Source organism: Sitophilus oryzae, unplaced genomic scaffold (genome assembly GCF_002938485.1).
Source record: "Sitophilus oryzae breed Bouriz unplaced genomic scaffold, Soryzae_2.0 scaffold_499_pilon_pilon, whole genome shotgun sequence".
Classification (NCBI taxonomy): Eukaryota; Metazoa; Arthropoda; class Insecta; order Coleoptera; family Curculionidae; genus Sitophilus; species Sitophilus oryzae.
The window spans coordinates 4,604,269-4,628,207 of NW_022147083.1; the positions used below are offsets into that span (position 1 = coordinate 4,604,269).

The following is a 23,939-nucleotide window of genomic DNA, read 5'->3' on the forward strand; positions in this document are numbered from 1 at the left end:
AAATTTATACGAACTTTTTTATTTATTTTTATCTGCAGAATATGCTGTCGAAGTTTCCCAAGTTAAAGGAAAAAAGTTACACGTTATTAATATGTGTATATTATTCGTAAACAAAAAGATACAAATATAAACAAATAATCTAGTGAACATTAATATTACATTGTATAACAAAAGTGCTTCGGATTCAAATAGAAATTCGTTAAAAAACTATTGCTTATATATTATTGTTATGTTTCAAATACATTAAAACTAACAGTAAGAAAAAAATTATATACATTTTTATAAAAAATGTCTCTTCGGTCCACTAAAAAACTACCTTATTCCTCAGTTTCTGGTATCGTGGGCGGTATAAAAATAGGACCGTTTTGACTAGGCGGTATAAAATTGGGATCGTTAGGGATTGGAGGTAGGAAAAAAGATCGAGGTTGTGATGAAACTTGGGACTGGGAACTTTGTGGATGATCAGTTCGAGAAGATGATTGGGCATCTTCAAAGTCGTCTTCTTCAATGGAAGATTGTTGTTCTAAATGTCGTTCCAGTTGTATCAGTCTCATTTGAAAGTACCGTTTTTCTTCGTTTATGCAAGCGAGATCTTTTTCTTGTTCGGCGATGACTTGTTTGAGATCGGATATTATATTGAGGTCTTCTTGTCGAGACTCACGTCGTTCATAACGTTGACGTACTTCTTCAAATCTAGAAAAATGATCAAAACGATAATTTCCTCAGCAAAGGTTTTTCCTTTTTTAAATTTTTAGATAATAAAACGATATTTTGTATTTTAGTATATAACATAAATCAAGATTGATTGACGTATTCAATTATTTGCGGTCACTACTTGTTGCACGGAAAAAACTAGAACTTTTTATTTTTAAATGGTATCCTCGGTATTTTTTTGCTTTATTTGATAGAAAATGATATTCAGAATAGAATGACATATCATATGTCAACTTGCGATATTTTCAGTTAAAAAATAGTATTTTAAATTTCAATCTAGTGTATAATGGCTATATTTAAAACCACTAATTTTTATCAAGGAACATTGGAAAAATATATTTGACCGTCTGATATTTTTCGTGTCTTTTCCTGCCGGTTAAAAGATGACCGTCCAAGAAAATAGGCCTTTAAATACGAACTTTTGGTAAAAACTTGAATTTTTGATATTGTAACGTTTTTAGTTCGTTACATGTCTTTGTATATGATCTATGATGTCTGGCGGATCATTACCGGATTCCCTTTCGTTCAGGCCGGATAATTTACTTGACGCGCCTGGCGTAACTTTTACGTTCTTTAGTCAGCACACGTTTCTACGTTCCCTACACTGCTCTGTGGAGGCGCTGTCAACATCGCTTCAAGGCGTCTCTCCGCGCTTAACTTCACTTTGAGTTTGGTCGTCGGCCATCTCAATAGTCCTGACTTGAGAAATTGCAATTATTTAAATCTTGCTGTATAATTTGAATCGGCTGCTATTTCGAAGCTACAGGTAAAGATGAGTTATTATCTTTTTTAGATTCGTTATTATTATTGAATATTTTTAGGGTAGAGTTTTAAATTGACCCACCTTAACTCGTATTTGTATTTTGCTGACACATTGGTGTTCTTTTGCTTTTGTCCTCCAGAATGTTACATGGAAGAAAGGACAGTTTCTTTGTTTATTATTGAGCCCTCGGAAGTAAGTCGAGGTAGGTTTATTTTGCTTATTAGATCTTGTTTGGTTTTAAACAAGAGTTTCGTATTTTTAGGGTCCAAGGTATGGGCAGGTGTCCCATATATATGTATTGAGTCCAAGGTTATGGTCCAAGTTACGGACAGTATCCAAGGTACGGGTAGTGTCCCCATATTGCCACAGTATGGATGTAGCGTAAGCCCCATGCTGCTTCGTTCTCATTTCTAAGCCTAGTCAGTAGTTACGGCTGTATTGCTTCATGGTGTCCCCGTTCTGGCCTCTTTTGTTGTATTGGCCAACAGGATCGCCGACAGACAGTACAGAGATATGAGCCCACCTCACGCTGCTACTCTTTGAAACAGGATAGCCTCAAGAACAGCTAAGTGTAGATTTAGTTTCTGGGTTTCAGTCGATTTTCAGTCTTAACAGAATAACGTACATTTTAAATAATATCGTACAGAATATGTTTAGTGGTTAGATTAACAACTGTGTTTTCTTTCTCTGTTCATGCCTGGCGCCCAATATTTGTATTTTCGATTTATTATTGTTAGTTAGTTTCTTTCCAGTGAAATACCTTATCCACGACTGCTCTACCAACGAAAAGCTGCCGTTCGCAGTGGTAATGTTTTATAAAAAAACGCTACAATATATGTTACTTTGAAAGATCTAAAAACGAAGTGAAGATTTTTTTGAAATTCACCCCCGAGAAGGGATGATATAAATAAATAAAATTATTTTTTCGAAATTTCGGAGAAACGGTAAGAACTAGAAAAAAAAATCAATTAAAAGTTGTAGAGTGTCCAATTTTACATAAAAATGGTCTCTCTATTTTTTTGGCTCAAACCGAAAATTAACCGAGATAGAAGCTAGGGGATGATAGTAGAAATTAAAAAAATATATATATAAGTTGCTGAAAAATTCATATACAGGGTGTTTCAAAACAAATGCGAAAAACATCAGGGGGTGATTCCTTGTTCAAAATAAAGGGTAGTTTGCTTCATAAACGTTGGGTCAAAAGTCAACCATTAGGGAGATATCGCGATACAAAAATGGCGGAAAAATAATGTTCTTATTTTTTTATCTTGAAAACGAAAAGAGATAGACTAATGAAATTTTATGGAAGCATTACTGTTATGAAAACACACTTTCTGGTAATTTTTTCACTTTTTTAAAATGAGTGGAAGGGGTTGAAATAAACTACCCCTATCATTCTTGTTAACGAAATTTAAAGAAAAATCTTATCAAACACATGCAAAAAAATTAATTTGGATAGTTTAGTTTATTTAGAAACTATTTTATCTCTTGTATTTTTTTTATAAAACTCACTGATTTGAAATTAAAAAATAAAATGTAAAGCATTACATGTCAGGACTAAAAATATTTTTAGATTAAGAATCGAAGATAATAATGATAATAATAATAATCTAGATAATACCGTATTGCAGTAGGGTAATGTCAAATAAAACAATATTAGAAACATCCTAAAAAGTGACAGCGGCCGACTAGATTATTTCCTAAAAAAATTACAGCTGCCCACTAGATTCTTTATCTAAAAATGTTTTTTGTCCTGACATGTAATGCTTTACATTTTATTTTTTAATTTCAAATCGGTGAGTTTTATCAAAAAAACACAAGAGATAAAAAAAAATTCTATATAAACTAAACTATCAAAATTATTTTTTTTTTATTTGTTGTGAAACACCCTGTATAACATTTTTATTCAATTTGTTTGGAAAATTATAAATTTGAATAAAGATTTTTTTAATTCACCCCGAAAAGAGGTGAAAGATATAAATAATGTTTTTTTCCAATTCCAGAGAAACGGTAAGGACTTGTTTAAAAATGTTTCACTAAATGCTGTCCCCTAGCTTCTAGCCACCCTATCGATTAATTTTGATTTAAGCAAAAAAATTATAGAGACCATTTTTATGTAATTGGACAATCTACAACTTTTATTTCAACTTTTTTTTCTAGTCTATACCGTTTCTCCGAAATTTCGAAAAAATAATTTTATTTATTTTTACACACCCCGTTTCGGTGGTGAATTTTAATTATTTTCATCTGCAGATTATTCTGCCAAAGTTTCCCGAACACAATCTGAAACACCCTGCACAGAAAAATATATTTTTCCCTAAACAGGTAATAATTAGAAAAGGGTTATTACTTAAAAACAATAAAACTAAAACTTACAATTTTGTCAAACAGTTGCATTTCCTTTGAAGGTGTTCGATAGTTTCCTGGCTTTGTTTATGACTGCCCATAAACTTAAGTCTATATGCTTCTCTTTCTTTTTCTCTTTCTTCTAATATTCTAGCGATAGTCTCATGTAAGCTTCTGCGGTAAAAAGGAACAAGGACTATTATGACTACTTTTAAATTACTTTCAGTGCTTCCTAATATATACATACAACTTTGAGTACAAAATAAAAGTGAGTTTGAAAGCAAATAATAGTTTAGGTTAGGTATAAATTTTCAATTTTTATTTTAGAATATAAATTAAAAAAATAGAGATAGTATCCAATTCTATTTTTCTTTCATATAAATTTAGATTATAAATTTAGAACAATATCACAAAAATCACAGAAATGTAATAATTGACTGTTTATACAAACTTTTATTAAAGAAATATATCCAATATTGTTATAATTTTTCCAATTACTTACAATTTATAAAATTACAAAAATTGCTGTCTTAGAGTAGAGTATGTCTAAAACAATCACAAAATCTACAATGCAATATTATACAAACATGCAAACAATTTAGCGTTTTAAACGTCCAACGATATTAAATGAAGTTTTATTTATTGTTAATGAAATAATATAAAATGGAGATTAATATGAATAATATTGTTTGAAAAATGGACTGGGAAAGAAAATATGAAATGACGGGATAAATGAGTACTAGAAAGGTTGTATCCGGAGATAGATCCTTAGTACTGAAAAAATATAAAAATATGATATATTAGAGTACAAGTTTGTAATCACAGGTAGTTAATTGGTAAGTTAATTTCCTGAAAAAATATTATAAATTTATTTATGAATCAATATAATTTTATGCAATGCATATGTTACTGTAAAGGGCCGAAATTAGTGAAGACAAATACAAAATCCAGCGGCGAAAGACCGAATATTGGTTAATTTAATTTAATTATGCATTCGGATTCCATATAAATATATGTATATGAGTTTTGACGGTGTTGGGAAAACTATTCCAATGAGAGTTTTAATATAAGACACAGTTTGATATAAGACGGACTTCCTCTAGAAGATGAGAGACCTTGTCGTTGGTGGGGAAGCTCCTAGTCAGGTGGTTATGGTTATCTTGTTCCTGGGTGTAGTGTTATGACCAGGGAATTGCACCAAGACATATAACGATGCCGGATGGGATTATCCTAGCCACTCTACTAGGCACCCTCTACTGTCTGTGGTCATGTCTCACGGGTAGAGGGTGTAGGGTGGTGTGGTGGGGGTCTTTGCTTAACCACCTGGACCAAGAGGGGACAACCTCTCCAAAAACATAAATACTACGATGATGGGATCATGCCAAAGGGACACGTGGCTAGACAGAAGACTAGCCACCGGTGGCCTAGATATACAGGTATTAAACCAGAGGTAAACACAACAACATTGTATTTACCTCTTAGTCTACATGCGGGCTCTGTAGAAGTGCAACGGCTAACCCTAGCTATACCTCTGATCAATATGAGATCAAGGATATAAAACACCACCGGTGAAGCTGTGGGGAACCCCCTAGCAACACGGGAAACATCATTAATGCAAGTTCCAAAGGACTAATCCCAAAGGGAACTATAGAAGGAACGGCTGACACTTGCGAGAGACCAGCTTCCATAAGTGGCACACAAGCTATCACCTCCTGTAGTAAGGGTCGGAGAGCCTACCACTAGACTCAACAAGCTACCGTTTCGTCTACCCGGCATTGGATCCCCTTCCTGGCGGTAGGAAGCAAAAGCAATAATACTCCTTGAAAAGTGGACAGCAAAGGAACCAAGAAACAGCCTGGCGCTACTAAATGGCAAGAGAGGGAACGAGAACCTCTCACCTCTGCTTGGGCAAGGAAAGAAAAAAAACCAGGATGGAAAGCTGTTTAACACCGAAAGGCAAGCAGGGACGTATCACCAGCTTTGCTGCTATTGCTGGACAAGTGAAAATAGTGGTGCTGCCAAATAATTACCCAGAGGTTGCACTGGCCACCGACCAGCAAATGGCTCTAGAAGAGGAGGCGACACAGGACGAAGTAGTAGCTAGCGGATTGCAACGCAACGGCCCACAAAGTGTGGGTCAGCTGCGTTTTGCAGGGATACACTTTCAGGTTCCTCATAGATTTTATATCTCAGGAGTCGGCGGATTGGTTGGTGGTAATCGCTCAAATTTTGAGAACCATTGTTTTTTTTTCGGGGTTTTCTTCTTGTAAATTTAATCTATTACCAATGCTGCCATATTATGGAGATATATTTTAACTAGACATTTTAAAAACTCATTTTTGAAAAAAATTTTCAAAAAATTCCAAATTTTCAAAATTTGTTTTTCGCGAAAAAAATCTCATAGACGTGTTTCTGGGATCGAAACATACCACCCCTAAAAATATTTGCAATTATTTAAGACGCACCCTGTATATATTAAATTGAACCTACAACATATGGTGCAAGTTGAATATTCACTGAAGTAAGAAATACAAATTTTCTTTGCTTTTTCTTCTGACATTCAACAAGACTTCGTAAATTCTAGAAACTTTGACATTGACCAGATTTCGATATTTCACAGTAACACATATATCAGAGGTTCTCGTTTTGTAAACCTCTGAATAAACTTCCATTTGTTTCGTTGTCCTTTTAACTGTGTCCTTTTCGATGAGTCGGAATCGAAAAATATTTAAAAGTGAATGGAATCCGTGTTTAGTGGCTCTATATGAAATTTTTGACTTAACAACTTATTCCCTGTGATTACGGATACAAAAATAAAAATAAATGTGCATTCAATTTAGAAAGTTAATGATGCTATAAAAAAAGGTTAAACAAAACAGGGGAAAACATAAAATAAACTGTTAGAACTAATCCCATTTACATTCATCTAAAATTAAATGATGAAATAATGAAAATATACAGCCAGGCAAAGTAGCTGGCAAAGTTCTCTTATTTTAGTCTTGCAAGGATTTAAAAATTAATTTAGATGTCGAGATATATTCATATCCAGAAGCATATTCATATATTAAAAATATAAACGATTTTAAATATTAATTTTCAAATATTTTTAAGCCCTAAGTTTTTTTTTCTTAAATTATAGAAAATTATGTAAATAGAAAAATAGAAAATAGAAAAATTGAGACCAGGCCAGTAACCCCTTTTTGGCGCCACCATAATAGTATACTCTCTAAATATATCCTCGTTACAAGAAACATCGATTAAAACAGTAGCAGAACGACCTTGGAGAATAATGCAGTCGTTATCGGCAAAATAGTTGCCTGATTTTATTGATTTTTTAACGTTTTTCTTCTTATTTTTTTTTAATTATTATAAATATCTCATCTACATCTCATTTATGAGGAAAACATTGAAAAAATAAAACTGATTACATATTTTTATTTTTTTTATAAATAAGCAATGTTATCTAAAATATTTGATGGCACGCACATGAATTGCCGGCTAACAGAGGATATCGGTTCCCCCCTTACGGATGCCCTGTAGCTACAGAACGGATGAACGTACTGTATATCTATCAGGATTATTTAATTTGTTATTGAACATGCTGATTTCATTGTTTTATTATTTCATTTATATTATTTCATTTCATATTATTTTCGGTGTGTCAAATAGAAATATTTTACTTTAAACTCTGTTTCAAGATTTGCACTGTCTTTATTTAATCTGATCCAAGGATCAAGACTAGAACTAATTTCAAGCAAAAACAGATTCAGCTGTTGGAAATGTTGCTACAAAACTTAACAAACAAATTATTCATATATCATATTATACTTTGTCATCTACTTTTAAACAAAATCTTCTGGGGATTCCCAATTTCTTGCAAACTCTTGCATGTGTAATAAATATCAACATTAGTCTATATTGTGTTAGATCTATTTTTAAGCGTGAATATATATGGGCATACACAAGCACAGAAAAGTTACCTTATTTTTTGATCAGCTTCATTTTTAACCTTATTCGCATATGCCGTTTGTTGGGCAACTTCTTGGTTTAGAACCTGAACACCGCCTTCCAATGTATCGATGTTGCTTTGCAAATCGTCTAGTGCAGATGCTTTACTTTCCAATTCGTTCTTCAACGAATCTATTGTTTTCAACAGTTCTACTTCTCTAGAGCCGTGTGAATTTTGTTGGGTATAGAACTGCTCTTCTAAAGCTTGGCATTTAGCAGCGTATTCTTTTTCTATCAACTGTGCCGCTTCTTCTTTTTGATGAACTAGATTTTGCCATTGAGAATCTGAAGTAGTAAATTTGTTATATATATCTTATATTATTATCCATAAACTGCAATTTATAAATGAAGTACCTAATTCAAGCCTGTGTTGCTGAATTAACATTTCGATCTTTTGTGAATTTTCCTTTTCCATTTGTTGTTTTACTTCTTCAAGGTTAGCAGAAACATCACCTACTTTATTTCTCCATGATTCTTCTAATAGTCTTATTTGTTTTTCATGTTCATAATTTAATTGTTCTGTAAATATAATACATTTCAGACAGAAAAAAGTGGCTACTAGAATTTTAAGTAAATATATTAGTTATTTTAGAAATCTAAAAGTTCATACATGTCTCGTATATTTTATGAAAAGTTTATCTCGTGTGTTTATGAAAAGAAACATACTAGTGTAAAATAACTATACAATATATTATAGAGGGTGGCCCATCGAAAACGTTCCGCAAGGTATAACGGCTAGGGTATTCTTTTTTTCAAAAAATCCAAAAACACGTCAATTTTGTTTGCGAGGGGGACAACTTTTGTCCCAAAAACGATTGCAAAATCTTCAACCCTCTGAGCGGGGGTGTCATTCCCCAACTTTTTTCAAATGGGAAGGGGGGTCAAGGGCGCCGCAATGAAAAGAGCTTTCTATTCTCTATATTGCCCCGCCTCGTTTTTGAAAATCGGTCGAGTCATACAGAAAATATGAAGGATTGAAATTTAAAAAGTTTATTTAAACATTTATCAGAGTTAATGAAAGGATAAATTCCTTCGACCAATTTGAGTTTTTTTCTTATTTCTAGATGTTTACGCATTTTTTCACTTGCCACAAGGTTGAATGATCAGGTGCGGTAGTTGCTAGATAGCTGTTCTGTGACTTTGAACTGTGATAACTGTGCGTTGAAGTTCTTCTCAATATCGTTAAACTGACCTACAATAGAATTTCCAAAAATACCAGTCAGTTCAATTTCTGAGGGTTTTGTGTATGCACCTCGTGAAAAACCCTGGGGTTGTCCTCAGCCCAGTACCGGCAGTTGTGCCGATTAACTACATCGTTCAAAAAGAAAGTACGCTCGTCCGAAAAACACAATTAAATAGAAAATTACTCGTATTATCATTCGCCACTCGTTCACTCATAATTTCACAAAATTGCAAGCGACGATCAAAATTGTCTTCCTTTGGTACGGGTGGAACTTGCTTTTTTTTAATATCCTTTGGACACTTGTACGATTCTCGCCGGTCTCATTGGCTAATTTTCTTGTACTCAGCGTACTATCCATGGCAACTTGGCCCAATACGAATACCTCCATAGCTTCATTTACTACAGGATTTTCCCTCCGCCTCTTTTTATTCATAACGGAACCAGTTTCGCGAAATTTTGCTACTAACTCGCGAACAATTTTGCCATAAAGGTGTTTGTCAGGATGGCGTTCATTGAATTTCTGCGCAACCCGATTGCCACATTCATTATTTTTAAAATAAAGTTCGATAATAATAATTGTTCCATAATAATTGTTAAAAAGTTTGACGATATTGAGAAGAACTTCAACGCATAATTCACAGAACAGCTATCTAGCAACTACCGCACCTGATCGTTCAACATTGTGGCAAGTGAAAAAATGCGTAAACATCTAGAAATAATAAGAAAAAACAGCAAATTGGTCGAAGGAATTTACCCTTATCATTTACTCTGATAAATGTTTAAATAAACTTTTCAAATTTCAATCCTTCATATTTTCTCAATGACTCGACCGATTTTTAAAAACGAAGCCGGACAGTATAGAGAATAGAAAGCCCTTTTCATTGCGGTACGACTTAAACCCCCTTTCCATTTGAAAAAAGTTGGGGGATGACACCCCCGCTCAGAGGGTTGAAGAATTTGCAATTGTTTTTGGGGCAAAAGTTGTCCCCCTCACAAACAAAATTGACGTGTTAAAAATACCGTAGCCGTTATGCCTTGCGAAAGATTTTCGATGGGCCACCCTGTATATTCCATTATATACATGAAAAATGTCGGTTTCTAATATTTGATTTAGTTGCTCATTATACTACACTAAACTTAACAATAGCCGGGCTCACACGAGAGGTATTTTTGGCAGATTTGCTCTCTAATTGATGAATACTTCTATTTACCCACACGTTAGTGCTCTAAAACGGTAGAGGCCGCTTAAACGTTAATCCTGTGAGATTTTTGTACCGACGCGACAGCGCGGCCACGTGATAAATAGTTCTAAATATCTGCCTTTTAATGTGCGCTGTGGGGTGAGATCCTTTGCCTAGGTGTTTTTCATATTTTCATTAATTACATGTTATTAAAAATGAAGTGGACAAAAGAAATTTTGATTGAATTACATGAAATGTATCGACAAAAACCTTGTTTATTGAAAATACGAGATAAAAGTTACTTAAAGAAAAACGTAAAGATGCAAGCTTCTTTCAAGAGCTTGTCAACCTTTTAACAAGAATTTGAAGCTCTAACTCGCCGATAATTTTTAAAATTTCTCATCATTCTGCAAGTTCACGAAATAAGATCATGTGCCAATATTTTTGTCTTTCTTGGACCCATTTTTTATTCACTTGGATCGACACATTTTGGATCGATACATTTTTTTCACAATTTTCAGCATACACAAACCCAATAATGCCACTTTTTCTTCCTTCTCCAACACGGATCTTTTACCGAAAATCTCAGATTTTATACAAGAGTGTAAAATATCTAATCCGCAATCCCTTCAAAATTTGACAGAATTTGCAACTAACTAACGAACTTTTTTAACTAACTAAGAGATTTGATATTTACGTTAGTGGGCAATGAAAGATCTATCCCCCCGCAGACCAGATCGGCGGGATTGGAATAACAATCGAGCAACGACGGGACAGATCATTTAAGAATACCTCTCGTGTGTGCCCACCTAATAAATTAGCCGTTTGTAACCTAAACCCTAACTGTTATCTAATACAAACCTATATCCATCTCATGTTGATCAACAAGTTTGTCATAGTTATCGTGATGGGTCATGTCAATTTTGTCCATTAACCTACGTAACTCCATTATATCTCTATCCGTCTTCGATCTAACACTGATAAGTTCATCGTGATAGTACTCATCTTTTTCATCGAGTGCCTTTTTCAAATATTGAATCTGTAATTTGCAAAAGTAACAATTATTATCTGTGATTGGTTCTTTGTGAAACATTGTTGAAATATTGTTACTTTAATAAAACAGTCTTTTAAATATTTCAAGTTTAATGAAAGTAGTTTTATCTCTACATAATATGTTTCGGCTTATTAGGTTTTTTTCAAGAGTTTATTAAAACCTTCAAGATGGTAAAACTAAAAAGAACAAGATTCTTAAAATTTTTAAGAAACTTGTTAGGTTTAAGGTGTAGAAAAGTTAGAACGAAGCGTACAGCAAAGCAAAACCTGTGCAAAATGCAAAAACTGGCAACAGAAGCCATGAGAACCTGAAAAACAGCAATAATGGAGTTCTTCTTTCTAGACTTAACACGTCTTCACATTTTCATCGCCAATGCGACAATGATTATAATGGTCAATGATGGAAACAGTACTGAGATAAGTACTTGGAATACCACCAAAACAAAAATTTCACTCATCCAACTCCCAGTGGATGATAAACCAATTTACAACTTTGACAATCACCTTACCGTAGTATTGAGCAATAAAACGAAGTTGAAGAGAGAACCTTTTTCTCAGCATCAGGTAAAAAAGCCAGACTGGTTCTTCCAAAACAAAAGCAGGAACAGGAATAGGTATTTGGGCGGTAAACTAAATATTCCAAACCAGGTAAACTAACTAACTAAATATTCCCAGCTGGGGTTACCAACCCCAGCATCCTTCAGGCAGAAATCTACACTATTGAAAGATACATACAACTTATCTCAGATAGGAACTATCGGAAACAAGAAATAGGCGTCTTATCCGATAATCAACATAACAAGCCGAAACATATGTGGAGCATATATCTTCTCATAAATTGGAGCTAACAAATACCATAGATAAATGAAACAAGTTTAGATTGGAAAGTGTCCATAAGGATAATGTAAATATATATTTGGCGCTATTCTTGCAACGGTCGCGACCCAAAGCTTTTGATAATTTCGGAGCGGTTCGGCTTTTTCCGGAATTATGTCGCCAAATATATTATTTATTCAAACTTATTATTTTCTTTTAATGTTATAAATAAAACACAGTGTGTTGCATATAAGAAACTTTATTTTATATAAGGACATGTATGAGATACCTATGGAACATTGGAAACCGACGTTATGCCACAATAGTTTTTGCAGTTCACACAGCTTAGGTTTTTTTAATGCCACTTTTTTACTATTATCAGGGGTTTGAGTAAATAAAATTTAAATTAAACTTACAAGATAGCAATAATAACTTTGAAATTAGACGCTTTAAACACTTTTCGGTATTTTTTCAATGCGCGCGGTTTACATTTTGAAGTATTTTATAATTTAATTATTATAAGATTCTGACTTTGACAAAAGAAAATTCTTTCTGTTCTTGTTTGCGGTTGTTCTTATCAAAGTGTATAGCAGCGCTAGATCCCGTACAACGTATGCGACCCAAAACAATTATACGTTTTAGCGGGAAGCCGAGCATTCCAATCTAAATTTATTTCCTTTATCTATGACAAATACTAACCTCTTTTAAACAATCTCTAAGCTTTTGTTCCCATTCATTTTGCCTCTTCTTGTATTCCTCTTCCTTTTCTTTTCGTACTGCCTCCATAGCGTTGTACTTTTCTTCGTCATGGATTTGCTCCAATTCATCTTTTAATCTGCCACATTCGTGTAACAATTTTTCCTCCCAGTACATAGCGATTTCAGTTCGTTTTTGATTTAGCGTTTCTTTTAATTTTCTTTCCTTATCTAAGATCTCTTGCCTATGTATTCTTTGCATATGCTGCAAATTTTCTTTTTCTAATTCTAAAAAATAAATAGTTTAGAACATACAAACCATCAATGTAAAAAGCCGTAAATTAAATGACTGATAAATTAAATGAAACTATGTCAGAATTTCACGTATTTTTGTCAATTAAATATAATTAAAATACTTAGTTAAGGTTTCTACCTATGAGATTAAGCAGTCTTTTAGTTTCATGTTTTAAGCTAGCTTCAGCCTCTACCATTTGAGCCTGTTGGTCCCTCATTTGTTGAAGCGTTCTTTCTTGTTCAGTTGTTCTACCTCTCAATTGCTGAACTTCTATTTCATACGATTTCAAAATTTCCACCTCAACAAAATATTGTTAAAAATATTAAAGGGCAGATAATTTAAAAAACAAAATTTTGCTTTATTTACCTGTTCTAACATACTTTCAGCTTCAGACATTTTCTTCTGTGCATCTTTTGTATGCCTCTTGAAGTTTTTCTTCGATAGTTTTATCTTTATCGTCCAATTTCTTTTTGCAAACTTGTTGAACTTCTCTCAATTTCCATTCAAAGTCGTCAAGTAATTCCTGTTCCTTTAATATGTTTACTGTGCGCAACTTTTCGAAATCTTCTTTCCATTTCCTTTCGATTTCTTCTTTTTGTTTAGATGTTGCATCTAATGTTTCCGCTAGTTTCTTCCTCTCTTCGTCTCTTTGCGTTTGCAACTCGGCGTGTTTAACTTGTAATTGATCTTTTTCTGTCTGCAGTTCATGAATTTGATTTTCTAAAGTTTCTATTCTTATTCTCAGGTTTTTAATTACTCCTTCTAATTCGTTTATCTTTGACTGTGTCTCTAATTCATAATTGCTATACGCATCTGTAACATTATTGGCATGATCATTTTAATACACTCACCGGCACGAAAAACGGACACCTTAAAAGTTTGATGTATTTTAAGGTTTAATATATTTTGTTTTAGTGGGCCGATTTTGATGACTTTTTAAGCAATTTGTAGCTAAATTATTTGGGTTTTTAGTTTCTCTTTCTAAATTATAAATGAAAGTTGCCATCTGTCAATTATACGAGGGGAAACAATATGTTGATATTTTGGTGAAAGTTTGCAATACCCTGTGGAGTACGTTAACAAAGCAATAGTTTGTTTTTTGATTCATTTCAATAGCTTTATTTTATTTGGAGATCGCTTTTGAAGAAAACACTAATATTTTTTACATTAAAACAATGCCCTTGTTTTTGGTTCTAGTCACCAAACCTATAAAATAGTGTTTATGGTTTATGTAATGTCACTGTCTTTGAAAAATCATATTATATTATTGTCTGTTAGGCAGTTACTCTAGCAGATATGGTTTTAAGTCCAAAAGTAGATCTCTGCCATGATCAATTAAAGCAGCAATAGCCGATACTTCAGAGCCTGAAACTATCTCTACTAGAGTAAACGTCAATAAACAATAATAATATGACTTTTCAATGACAGTGACATTACAAAAACAAGTGATGAGGATCCAAAAGCAATGCTAAAATTGCTGTAAATCGTTACTCTCTTATTCAAAAGCGAATATGTCCAATAAAAATAAAGCTCTTGCGATGAATAAAAAAAACAAGTTCTCGATAAAAGACGTACCTAGATGATAAAATTCTTGCTTTATTAATATATTCCACAGGGTGTTGCAAACTTTCACCAAAATATCGACATTTTGTTTTCTCTCGAATAATGACAGATGGAAATTTTCATTTTTAATTTAGAAAGAGATACTAAAAAGGCAAATAATTTAGCTACAAATTGCTTAAAAAATCATCCAAATCGGCCCACTTAGCTACAAAATATATTAAATTAAAATACATCAAAATTTTAAAGTGCCCGTTTTTCGTACCGGTGAGTGTAGTTTTAAACAAAGATTTGTTTTTGTTTTTGAGGAACAATTTTTCAATATTTGACCTAATCTAATATACATATTTTTTACCTTTTTGTTGTTGTATTTCCTCCGCAAGATCAGCGTTTCTTCTTCTATAATTTTCTAATTCAGTTTCTAAATGATGTATTTTTTGGCGAATTAAATCTGCTTCTTTTGTTGCCGCATTAACTTCAGCCTGCAATCCTAAAATATTTTTTTGAACAATTTATATGTATTTGATAATTATAGTATGAATATACATGGCATTATTAATGCTATACAGTAATAAAATAAAATACATTGTCAATAATTTTAACAAAAAATACAAATTAAACTATACAAACAAACTTTAACTTATTCCAAAATATACAGGGTGAGTTTCCTACGATGTTCTCTATGGGTATCTCGGAAACTACTGGAGATAGAGAGTCGGTTAAATGGGGAAAGAATTGCAGTTTTGTGGGGTCATAAATATGCGCCTTTCAGATTTTTGAAAAAGTTCATGGCTTACTAGATATTTTGAAAAAACAAATTTCGGCTATTTTAAAAATTGTCCCTAATTCCATTATAAGCTATTTTAGACAAAAAGTTTTCAGATAAAAGTTGTAGATAATCACATTATTAATGAAACTGTGTCCTCCGCTTTTTTCTAAAGCCTGTCATTTTTGACATATGACACAAACAAACGGTTTTTTTAAATGGAAACCATAGTTGGCCATGGCTTCATAAAAAGCGCCATTTTTTAAGCTTTTCAGCGATATAAGCTATAATATGTTTTCTTGGAAAAATTACCGAGTTAAGGCCAATTCTTATCATTTTTAAACAATTTTACTTAGTTAGCCATGGAAACAAGTTCAATCGCCGTTGCTCTCAGAAATGTGAAGCTATCACATCCAAACTTTGCAAATTAAAATAAATAAAAATTGTAAATATGAATTTTTCAAATAAAGAAAAGCGTGTAGGATTATTGGTTCAACTTTTCTTGACCATACATTTTCGAGGATACGTTGACCGGTGAATGTTACGTCTTTTAGAGAACGGTTTTCAAGATATGTTAGAAAAGTTAAATTTAGTTATAGTCAATTCTTATCTGTCTTGATTAATTAGACTTAGTATTCTTATTTTGTTCACATGATATTTTTCTTTTGTTGACATGGTATTCTTATTTTGTTATGATTTATAATTTATAAAAAGTCAGAATATATTACTAAACGGTTCTTTACAATTTACATTACACAAACTAAAACTTAAAAAATTAATATCACTACATACACTTTAACTTATTCTAAAAAAAACCAATAAATCCGCCATTGTTTTGAGTTGCTGTTTTTAAAACTGAATTACTACCTATTCTCACAGAAGGACCGGTCGACTTAATTAAACTTTTCTCGTACCGCCACTTCGAGTGTCTCTCTTAATTCATAAGTTCTTTTGTAAACCTTATTGTTAACTATACCGCATAAAAAAATCTAAAATGGATAGGTCAGGTGATCGAGAAAGCCCATGCAATTAGTCCACCTCTTCCTATCCCTGCGTTTGTATTATTATTGTTAAGGTCAAGGTGTATTACTGGTTGCATAACTGGCGAATTCGCCAGAAAGTAAAAGAAAATTACAGAATTCTTTAGAAAATTCCAGAAACCATCGCCAGGGGGTATATAAGGCCCGCGCTTTGACAGTTGGACCAGTCTGAAGATAGTCTGAAATCTGAAGTTTGATAATACCGCGAAATACCGTTAAAGTAATAGTAGCTGCATAAATTGTGTTGTAAATAGTATAAGTTGTGTGTACAGAGTGAGACAAATAAATTCGTTAAGTATTTTATCGTGAGTTTAAATAGTGGACCCACGGAATCCGTAACAATTGGTGTCGGAAGTGCGATTTAAGTGGATTTTGAAGATTTTACACCGGATTGGAGAATTTTATGGTTGGAACGAGAGAACAAGCGAAGAAAATGGAGGAAGTAAGCAAATTATTGGGCGATTTTATGGAGAATATGAGAAGAGGGAAAGCAGAAGAAAAAGAAGTAGAAAAATTACGCCGTCAAGAAGAACAGGACCGGCTTGACAAAATTTTTGAAGATTTGAAAATTCAACGACAACTAGAAAAACAAGAAGAACAAGAAAGACTACGTAAAGATAAGGAAGAGGAAAAATTACAACGACAACAAGAAAAACAAGAAGAACAGGACCGGCTTGAGAAAAATTTAGGCAATTTAGAAATCCGTCAGAAGAATGAATGGATGGAAATTTTAGAAGATATAGAGACCGCCAGAAAGAAAGACAAGAAGATCAAAACCGTCTTAAGAAGAACTTTGAAGAACTAGAAAGAAGGCAAGAAATCCACCTTCAAGAAGCCGTAGAAGATCTGGAGGAACGCCTTCAGCAGAAAATGGAAGAATTAGAGATGGACCTAACCAAGACCAAGGTACAAGTAAGGACACCTGCCGTTCCTGGAACTGCGAACCTTAAGGCCCCGACCTACGATGGACAAACGACCTGGACGATGTACCACCGCCAGTTTGAAGCAGCCGCCGCTGCCAACGGATGGACCGACCAGGAGAAAGCAGCGGCATTGTCATCGCGCTGCGTGGCCCTGCTCTGGAACTGCTGCAAACTATTCCTGCAGCCCAACAGCAGGAATACCAAACTTTGGTAGCTGCACTGGACAGAAGATATGGCGACCAACATCGACGTCAACTTTACCAGGCCCAGATCAAGACACGCCTGCAGAGGTCCGGAGAGAGTCTGCAGGAATTCGAAGCAGACTTACGTCGGGTGGTACACCTGGCATATCCAGAAGCACCGGAAGGATTTAGGGAGGAACTCGCTGCTCAGTGCTTTATCAGCGGACTAAGGGACAACGAATTGCAGAGGGCGCTGCAAATATCCCGATTTTCTACCAGCAGCGAAGCACTGGTCAGGGCGCTGGAAATCGAAGCTGCTTTTAGCGCCATCACTAGACCGAAGATAAGATCTGTAACGGTCGAGGAACAGCCCGGAAGTTCTCACAGAGGTTTGGAGGAGATGTGTAAGAAAGTCGACAAACTATGTGAGCTACTAATAAACAAAGGAGTCAACAACACCCAGACAGAGAACCAGAGAAGATTCCAGGACATAAGGTGCTATAGATGTGGCAGGAATGGCCACATCAAACGGGATTGCCGCGTCCAAATCTATCCTGTTCACCATCCAGAGAACGTGTAGGTACCAGGAAAACTAAAATCAGTCAATACTAAGGGGCGAGTACTGACTGGGAGAACAGAGTCCCAGTGATTTTTTTCCATTAGGGAGTCTGGGAAGAACCATGACAGTTTAGTGATCGACAGGAAGGTCAATGGTAGGAGAATCCGAATGACAGTGGACACTGGCGCTATGGTATCGTTGGTGCGAGCTAACTCAGTGCAAGGGTTGAAGCTGATGCCTCTGGGAAGAAGAGTGTGTTTACGTACAGTTAAGGTTGAAATGGCCGTTGTACGGGGAGAGGCTATCGTCGAACTGAAGTTAGGAAATTTGAAGTTCCAGCATAGCGTTTTAGTGGCAGATATTGAAGATGACTTTATCTTGGGCATGGATGTGATTCGTCAACATGGATTTTCGTTCGATCACCAGAGAAATATCTTAAATATTGGAAATGAAGGGTTCATGTTATCTCCAGACGAGGGACCAGGAATAATGGATGTAAGATCAGCGGAAACTGTGGTGATACCTGGTAATACCGAGAAGATCGTATTCGGTAAAGTGGAGAAAATCGCGGGGTGCTGTGTTGGGCTGGTACAAAGTGGCGACAAGAAACAAGATAGGTACTTGGTAGGAAAGTCATTGGTGAACACGGACAAGAATATACCGATCAGAATTGCGAATGTTTTCCCGAATTGTGTCAAGATTCAAAAAGGTGACAAGATAGCCATCTGCGAACCTGTAAGAAGTGTTACCCGATGTGATGAAGTGTCGTCAGCTGTTACACAAATGGCATCCAAAGAAACACTAATACGTCTAGAACAGCCATGGGATCACCTAACATCTGAGGAGAAACAGAAGGCTAAGCAGTTCCTGCGAAAGCATGGCAGTATTTTGAGAGGAAGAACAAGAGTGGAAGAACGGATTTTGTGAAGCACCGGATTAATACTGGTCATGCTCATCCGATTCGACAACGTCCTAGAAGGGTGCCCTTTCAAACAACAAGAAATGGAGACAATGGTAGATAAGATGCTAGAAGATGGAGTTATCGATGAATCATCAAGTCCATGGTCATCTCCTGTTGTTTTGGTGACGAAGAAAGATGGTAGTACACGATTCTGCGTGGACTATCGGAAGCTCAATGACGTCACTAAGAAGGACAGCTACCCACTGCCACGTATAGACGACACGTTAACCACACTGGCAGGTTCGTGCTGGTTCTCCACTCTCGACTTAAAGAGTGGATACTGGCAAGTTGGCCTGGACGAGGAAGACAAAGAAAAGACGGCTTTTTCTACAGGAAATGGACTATACCAATTCATGGTCCTGCCGCTTGGATTATGCAATGCTCCAGCCACTTTCGAACGTCTCATGGAGGTGGTGTTAAGAGGATTAACTTGGAAAACGTGCTTGGTTTACCTCGACGATGTATTGGTTATGGGAAGAACTTTTGAGAAGCATTTGCGAAATTTAGAAGAAGTCTTCAGCCGCATACGAAATGCTCACCTGTACTTGAAGAAGAGTAGCTTATTCCAGCGACAAGTGGAATTCTTGGGTCATGTAGTCTCGGCAGACGGAATTTACACCGACCAGAAGAAAATCGCTGCAATCAAGGATTGGCCTAAACCTCGCGACAAGCATGAACTTAGAAGTTTTCCAACATAGCTGCACCTTTACATAAACTTACAGGTGATAAAGTCGGCTACGAATGGAACACCGATTGTGATGTAGCCTTTGGAAGACTTAAGACGGCTTTATGTTCAAGTCCTATTTTAGCAATTGTAAAGGCAGTTGATCATTTCCATAAATATCTGTATGGCCAAGAATTTTTAATTAGGACAGATCATGCGGCTCTCAGGTGGCTTATGGAGATGAAACAACCTGAAGGTCAAGTAGCACGATGGCTCGAGAAGCCCCTGCAGTATCACTTTATCATCCAACATCGTGCTGGAAAGATGCATGGTAACGCAGACGGTTTATCCAGAAGACCCTGTCAAACCGATTGTAAGCACTGCTGTAAAACGGAACAACGTGAAGGCACTGTTATGATAAGGAGTTTTAAACTTGGAGCTGATGAACAGTGGACGGCGACACAGTTGAGGAAAGACCAAATGGAAGATCCAGATATCGGAGCAATACTACGGCTCAAGGAAGGTAACAGCGAGAGACCACCGTGGCAGGATATTGCGGACAGAGGGCTAGTTTTCAAAGCTCTCTGGGCTCAGTGGAATTCACTGGTTATTGAGAATGGATTGTTAAAGCGCACGTGGGAAAGTGCGGATGGCAGGACAGTAACAACTCAGTTACTGGTACCAAGGAAGAAAGTTACCCAGGTATTGGAAGAAATTCACGGTGGTAAAACTGGAGCCCATCTTGGGGTAAACAAGACCTTGAGCAAGCTGAGAGATCGTTTTTCTGGATGGATTATTGCGAAGATGTCAAGAAATGGTGTCGACAATGTAAAATTTGTGCAGCCAGCCAAGGACCAAGCACTCGATCTAGGGGAAAAATTAAACAATATAACGTTGGACTGCCATTCGAAAGAATCGCTGTTGATATTGCAGGCCCATTCCCTGAAACGCACAAGGGCAACAAGTACGTTTTAGTGGCGATGGATTATTTCAGTAAATGGCCAGAAGTTTTTGCCATTCCAAACCAAGAAGCATCGACTGTAGCTGAAGTATTAGTCAATAATGTCTTAGTAGATTTGGAATTCCCTTAGAGCTTCACACTGACCAAGGAAGGAACTTCAAGTCAAGACTGTTCCAGAAGATGTGTGATCTGCTTGGTATTCACAAGACTAGGACAACAGCTTTACATCCGCAGTCTGATGGGATGGTCGAAAGATTCAATAAGACCATTGAACACCTCCCGAAAATGGTGGACGAACATCAAAGAGATTGGGATCAGCACATACCGCTATTCCTAATGGCTTATAGAAGTGCAGTTCACACCACCGGACTTTCACCATCGAAGATTTTGTTTGGTCGAGAATTACGGTTGTCTTGTGACTTGGTGTTCGGATCACCAGACGACGGCACCACAAACGTAGAGGACTACGCGGATGAACTGAAGGAAAGGTTATTGGAAATTCATCAGACCGTTAGAAGTAAGATTGCGCTAGCCAGTGACCGGATGAAAGCTCTTTACGACCTCAGAGCTAATTCTACGGGATTTCAACAGGACGATAGGGTATGGTTGTATAACCCACAGCGCAAGAAAGGAAGGTCCCCTAAGTTAACTCCAGCAAGGGAAGGTCTTTATACAGTCATCAAGAGGATAAATGATGTTTTGTACCGGATTCAACGCAGCCCTAGAAGTAAGATGAAAGTAGTTCATCTGGATCGATTGAAGAGATACCAGACAGGAAACCTTGATCGGGACGATCAAATTTGAGAAGGGGGCAATGTTAAGGTCAAGGTGTATTACTGGTTGCATAACTGGCGAATTCGCCAGAAAGTAAAAGAAAATTACAGAATTCTTTAGAAAATTCCAGAAACCATCGCCAGAGGGTATATAAGGCCCGCGCTTTGACAGTTGGACCAGTCTGAAGATAGTCTGAAATCTGAAGTTTGATAATACCGCGAAATACCGTTAAAGTAATAGTTGTTGCATAAATTGTGTTGTAAATAGTATAAGTTGTGTGTACAGAGTGAGACAAATAAATTCGTTAAGTATTTTATCGTGAGTTTAAATAGTGGACCCACGGAATCTGTAACATTATGATATAAATAATTTTTAACATTTCTTTCATTATGGGGGTGGGGGTGGTGTGTCATAATAAAAGTCATGTTGGAACCACTCTATTGATGCGCGAGTATCTACACGCTTTTCTTCATTTTAAAAATTTATATTTACAATTTTTGTTTATAGTTTACAAAGTTTGGATTTGACAGCTTCACATTTCTGAGAGCAACGGCGATTGAACTTGTTTCCATGGCTACCTAAGTAAAATTGTTTAAAATGATAAGAATTGGCTATAACTCAGTAATTTTTCGAAGAAAAGATATTATAGCGTATATTACTAAAAAGCTTAAAAAATGGCGCTTTTTATGAAGTCATGGCCAACAATGGTTTCCATTTAAAAACATGGTTTCCATTTAAAAAAAACCTATGTTTGTGTCATTTGTCAAAAATGACAGGCTTTAGAAAAAAACGGAGGACACAACTTTTATCTGAAAACTTTTTGTCTAAAATAGCTTATAATGGAATTAGGGACAATTTTTAAAATAACCGAAATTTGTTTTTTTCGAAATATCTAGTAAGCCATAAACTTTTTCAAAAATCTGAAAGGCGCATATTTATGACCCCACAAAACTGCAATTCCTTCCCCATTTAACCGACTCTCTATCTCCAGTAGTTTCCGAGATACCCATAGAGAACATCGTAGGAAACTCACCCTGTATATAGGTAATTTTTATATATAGCTGAGTTAATTTTGCCCATTTTTTATTTTTAAAATAAAATATTAAAATATACATACTGTCCATTCCAGCTGATTTAGCAAAAACATCCCTCTGGAGTTCTTCCATTTGGAAACGCAACTTGGTAGCTTCAGCATCGCGTATTGATAATTGTTTCGAAAGATCATTCAACTGGCTCTGGAACTTAGCTTCTTGGTTTATAAGATTCTTCCCTATATGACAAAAAAGAAAATAATATTTAGATTGACAATTTTGAGTGCTTTTTGCGATTAAATGCAAATACATGCATCTATTTGTGGAGCATGACAGAGAAAGTTATCAGCGTACACAAATATCATATCGATAATATTGTAATACTAAAGTTATCACATCCATCTGTTATTGCTAATGTGTATTGTAAATCAGTGATTATGTTCCAATTAGTTATTTAATTACTGTCTTCTGTCTTGAAAATTTTAAAACGTTTCAAAAGCAATCTTGGTTTGTGCACACGTGTATGAAGATAGCATACAAATATATTGCTAAAGAATCACTATTGATTACTCAAGAGACAAGAGCAGATTTTCAACGAATAGGACTGACTTGGGCCGCCTATGGACGATTGAAATATATTTTCAAAGTGGCACTTCCGATATGTTTGAAGAGAAAAAGGATTCAATCAATGCGTACTACCTGTTCTAACGTATGGTGCGGAGACGCTAACATTAACCAAGAAAACTGTAAGCAAAATCAGAACAACGCAAAAAGCAATGGAAAGATCAATGTTGGGGCTATCTCTGAGAGACAAAGTACCGAATATCGAAGTACGGTGGGGGGACAGAACAAAAGTCATGGATGCCATATAGAAAATAACCACTTTGAAATGGAATTGGGCCGGGCACATTGCAAGGCTAAACGATGACCGATGGACGAAGAAAATTATAGAATGGAGCCCAGACACGATGCATTCAGGAGCAGAGACCGCCCTCCAACCAGATGGCATGACGACTTAAAGCGTATCCTTTACTACAGTAATATAATATAGTACCGTATGATCGAATAAAAACGGCGTCAGCGATGGCTATGAAATGAACATCGCTGTCATTTTATATGTAAAATTATATGTTCGTCATTTCCAAGCCAACTGGACGCCGTTTTTTGTCGATCATACGGTATTAGTATACATATTGGTATAATAATATAATATAATAATGCTGTTCATGAACATGCCTCATGTATTTGTTTACGGCTGTGACATCATGACGTTAAATAATAATAACTTAACTACAAAGAAGGTAGAACATCTGAGTTGGTAACTCGACTTTTCACTCACACTTATAAAAGGCTCCTTAATGAGAGATAAAGAGAAGATACTAACCTAATATTAAAAATATATATGTATCTAACTCGATCCTACAAGAGAAAGACTTAAACTCTAACTTCATTGTCTTAATATTA

At 35.4% G+C, this 23,939-nt stretch overlaps 1 protein-coding gene across 1 annotated transcript; it reads right to left on the reverse strand.

The window, feature by feature from the left end:
* Nucleotides 1-81: 81 nt before the first annotated feature.
* LOC115886856 (protein FAM184A-like) lies at nucleotides 82-22,714 on the reverse strand (the record flags this gene model as incomplete). The annotated part of the gene is given in 11 exon segments (XM_030906160.1): nucleotides 82-693; nucleotides 3,854-3,997; nucleotides 7,804-8,116; nucleotides 8,186-8,350; nucleotides 11,057-11,234; nucleotides 12,764-13,047; nucleotides 13,193-13,352; nucleotides 13,421-13,471; nucleotides 13,473-13,867; nucleotides 14,970-15,104; nucleotides 22,562-22,714. Coding segments are annotated over 11 exon segments (2,354 nt in total), but the record flags the coding sequence as incomplete, so codon positions are not given.
* Between the last annotated feature and the right edge of the window lie 1,225 nt (nucleotides 22,715-23,939).